General features: G+C 37.2%; 1 protein-coding gene across 1 annotated transcript; it reads right to left on the reverse strand.

Annotated features, from left to right (window-relative positions):
• Positions 1-392: 392 nt before the first annotated feature.
• LOC128248025 (protein singed-like) lies at positions 393-1708 on the reverse strand. Its single transcript, XM_052968427.1, has 2 exons — positions 865-1708; positions 393-400 (listed from the first exon to the last, which is right to left on the reverse strand). Exons 1-2 carry the CDS (start codon positions 1706-1708, stop codon positions 393-395), a joined length of 852 nt encoding a protein of 283 aa, XP_052824387.1.
• Positions 1709-2717: the final 1009 nt, after the last annotated feature.

Consider the following 2717-nt stretch of genomic DNA (forward strand, 5'->3'; position numbering starts at 1 on the left):
AAGGTCTAGGGCAGCATTATAAATGATGATGATAGCGACTGACAACGGTCTACCATAACCTCTGCCACCGCTACCACACAGCAGTCTCTCCCTCATTTACACACACAGGTTTTACTGATAAAACAGTCATGCTGAATCATTGTGACTTAAAAAGAAAAAAAATACAAGATATAGTAATAATTTAGAAGAAGAAAAAACTATACAAAGAATTAATGTTTTGAATGTGTCATTTCCTTGAAATAAAATGAAAGGTAAAAATTGACACTAAAAAAAAAAATTAAAAACAAGATTAAAAATTCGGATAAGATACCCCGACTGTACTGTTTTATTTTAGATCAGTACACGAAATATGTACATTGTAGAGAAAATGTAGCATGAATAAAATTAGCCGGTTATAACCCTGGACAAAGAATGGGAAAGGAGGAATACAACATGAAAATCCCGAGAAGATGCGAAGGTTCAAGAAGCTAGATAGTTTCCTCTTCTTCGGCAACATCATTGTAACTTAATTTTTAAAAGGTGAAACATGCGATAATAAATCGAAATGTTGTTGAAATGGCAGGTCGTTTACATTTCACGTTACAGGAATAAAATTTAGAGAAAAATTTTATAATAGCGAGATTAGGAGGAACCCCAACTATATTGGAAAGAAAAGATGCTAAAATGATTGCGGAAGCAAACAAACAATTGAATGAATGAATTAATATTCTCCTTATAAGAATAGAAACATTAAACGATTTCCTATTAATTCAGCACCGATTCATTCATAGGTAAAATGCTAATATTTATTAATTTATGAAATTTTATAGATACGTTTCTCTATGTGAATGGATATTGGATAGGATTGGGAAGTTACGGGCTTACCTTGCTTAATTGATACAATTTTGCCAGTATGGGAAGTAAAGGTGACTTGTGGATGGCTGTCTTCGATTGTAAATAGTTCATCTTTTGTGATGGTTCTGTTACGTGCCTTCATTGTGCCAGTGTGTCCGACAGCGGTTAAGTAGCAACCGTCAATATCTTTCAGAGCTAGACCAGAGATTATACCCGACTTGAGCTCAACTGTATATAAAGTTTCTTCCGACAACTCTTCGACCAGATGGCCATCACGGTGTAAATACCGATTATCACAAGTGACCAGTGCATATTTTCCATCGATAAATTTCAAAATGATCAAACAATCTTGGCCCCATGGAATCACCTCGGTAAATTGAATTTCGCCCTCCTCGGCTGCTAGACGGGCATAAACTTTCCTATTTACGTTTTTAAGGTTAACTTGTGGATGAATTGCTAATTGTAAGGTCCACCATTCTGTGGCTGTGGGCTGCTTGGCATGTCCAACAACATTGTTATCGGTTCCTCCCACATAAAAACCATGTGCTACGTTTCGAATCGCCCACTGGCCCTTATCATTATATTCAATAGCAAACTTTTCCGAAAGGCCTGGCTCTTCGCTCTCTCCGCTAATATTTCCATATTTATCTGAAGCCAGGTATCGACCTAAGTGACTCCGAATGTAGACTACTTCTTCTCTCGGGTCTTGCTCCAATGTCCATGCTTGTCTTTTCTTTAAACCCGTTCCAGAAGCATTTATCTTATAACCGAATGTCTCAGCTGTTAAGTATTTTTGCTCTGAATTAATAAATCCAACTTTCCACTGAAGGCCCGTCAAGTTATTCCTGTGTCCGTTTAATCCGTTTTCTGACATAGTGGAAACCTCTTGATTAATTTAAGTTCGTTCGTTTTGACGGTCGAAAAAAATCCCAGTTTGTATGCGGCTTTGCTAGAGTGCTACACTTGTCTCTCTCCTCGGTAGCTCTAGCAGGAGATAGAAGGTGCTCACAACTAAAAAGACAAAGGGAGGGAAGGAGAGAGGAGAGGTGAGATCAGTTAGAAAGACGAAGTAATTTTGATGAAGTGTCGGTGGCTTGCGCCTACCGTTCCTTTCTAAATAGAGAGGGGGAGTTAGAGAGGAGGAAAGAGAGAGAGGTGGCCAGGAAGCCGGCTGCCTAAAGCAGAACTACCGCTCCAAGAGACCAGATGACACGAACAGCACTGATATGATTGGCCGCTTCTTACACGTTTTTCCTGGCCGCCATCAGTTGACACTATTCACTATCTTTTGTTCTTAACGGAAGAAAAAGAAAGAGATAAAAAAAGAACAGCAAACAAGGTAGAAGAAAAAGATAATAAGAAAGAAGAGACTAGTTTAATGGAAAAGATGAATGAGAGACGGTGAGAAAGATTTGAATTATTAATGATCTGGCTTTGATAATTTTGCAGTCTGACTCACTGTAGCGAGTAGTGCTGCAAGTTATCGGAAGGAAAAAATGTTTTGCTAACTAAACAGCCCGAATAAAGAACTTCAATTTTATTCCTCTAGTTTTTCTTTGTGTAGACTAAATATTTATCTATCTTTCTATACATGTATCAAGTATGAAACTACATTATTTCTCCTATCATATGGATGTCAACAATACAGTTTCTCGTCTCTTTCGCTTAGTGCATATACATCGAATGTTGGCGTCGAATCAGTTTAATGTAGTTGTGTGTCTGTGTGTGCGCGCACCAATCTTTAGAACATTGGAATATGTGTGTGTGCACCGATGTGTGCATGTATACCATAAAATTCTGATTTTGCTTCATAATACCAAGATTTCATTTCTTTTGCATCAGTATATATATATATATATATATATATATATATATATATATAT

The sequence above is a fragment of the Octopus bimaculoides genome, chromosome 6 (assembly GCF_001194135.2).
Source record: "Octopus bimaculoides isolate UCB-OBI-ISO-001 chromosome 6, ASM119413v2, whole genome shotgun sequence".
In the NCBI taxonomy this organism is placed as follows: domain Eukaryota; kingdom Metazoa; phylum Mollusca; class Cephalopoda; order Octopoda; family Octopodidae; genus Octopus; species Octopus bimaculoides.

Coding starts and splice junctions, on each gene's coding strand:
- LOC128248025 (XM_052968427.1), bottom strand. CDS start 1,708: ATGTCAGAAAACGGATTAAACGGACACAGGAATAACTTGACGGGCCTT.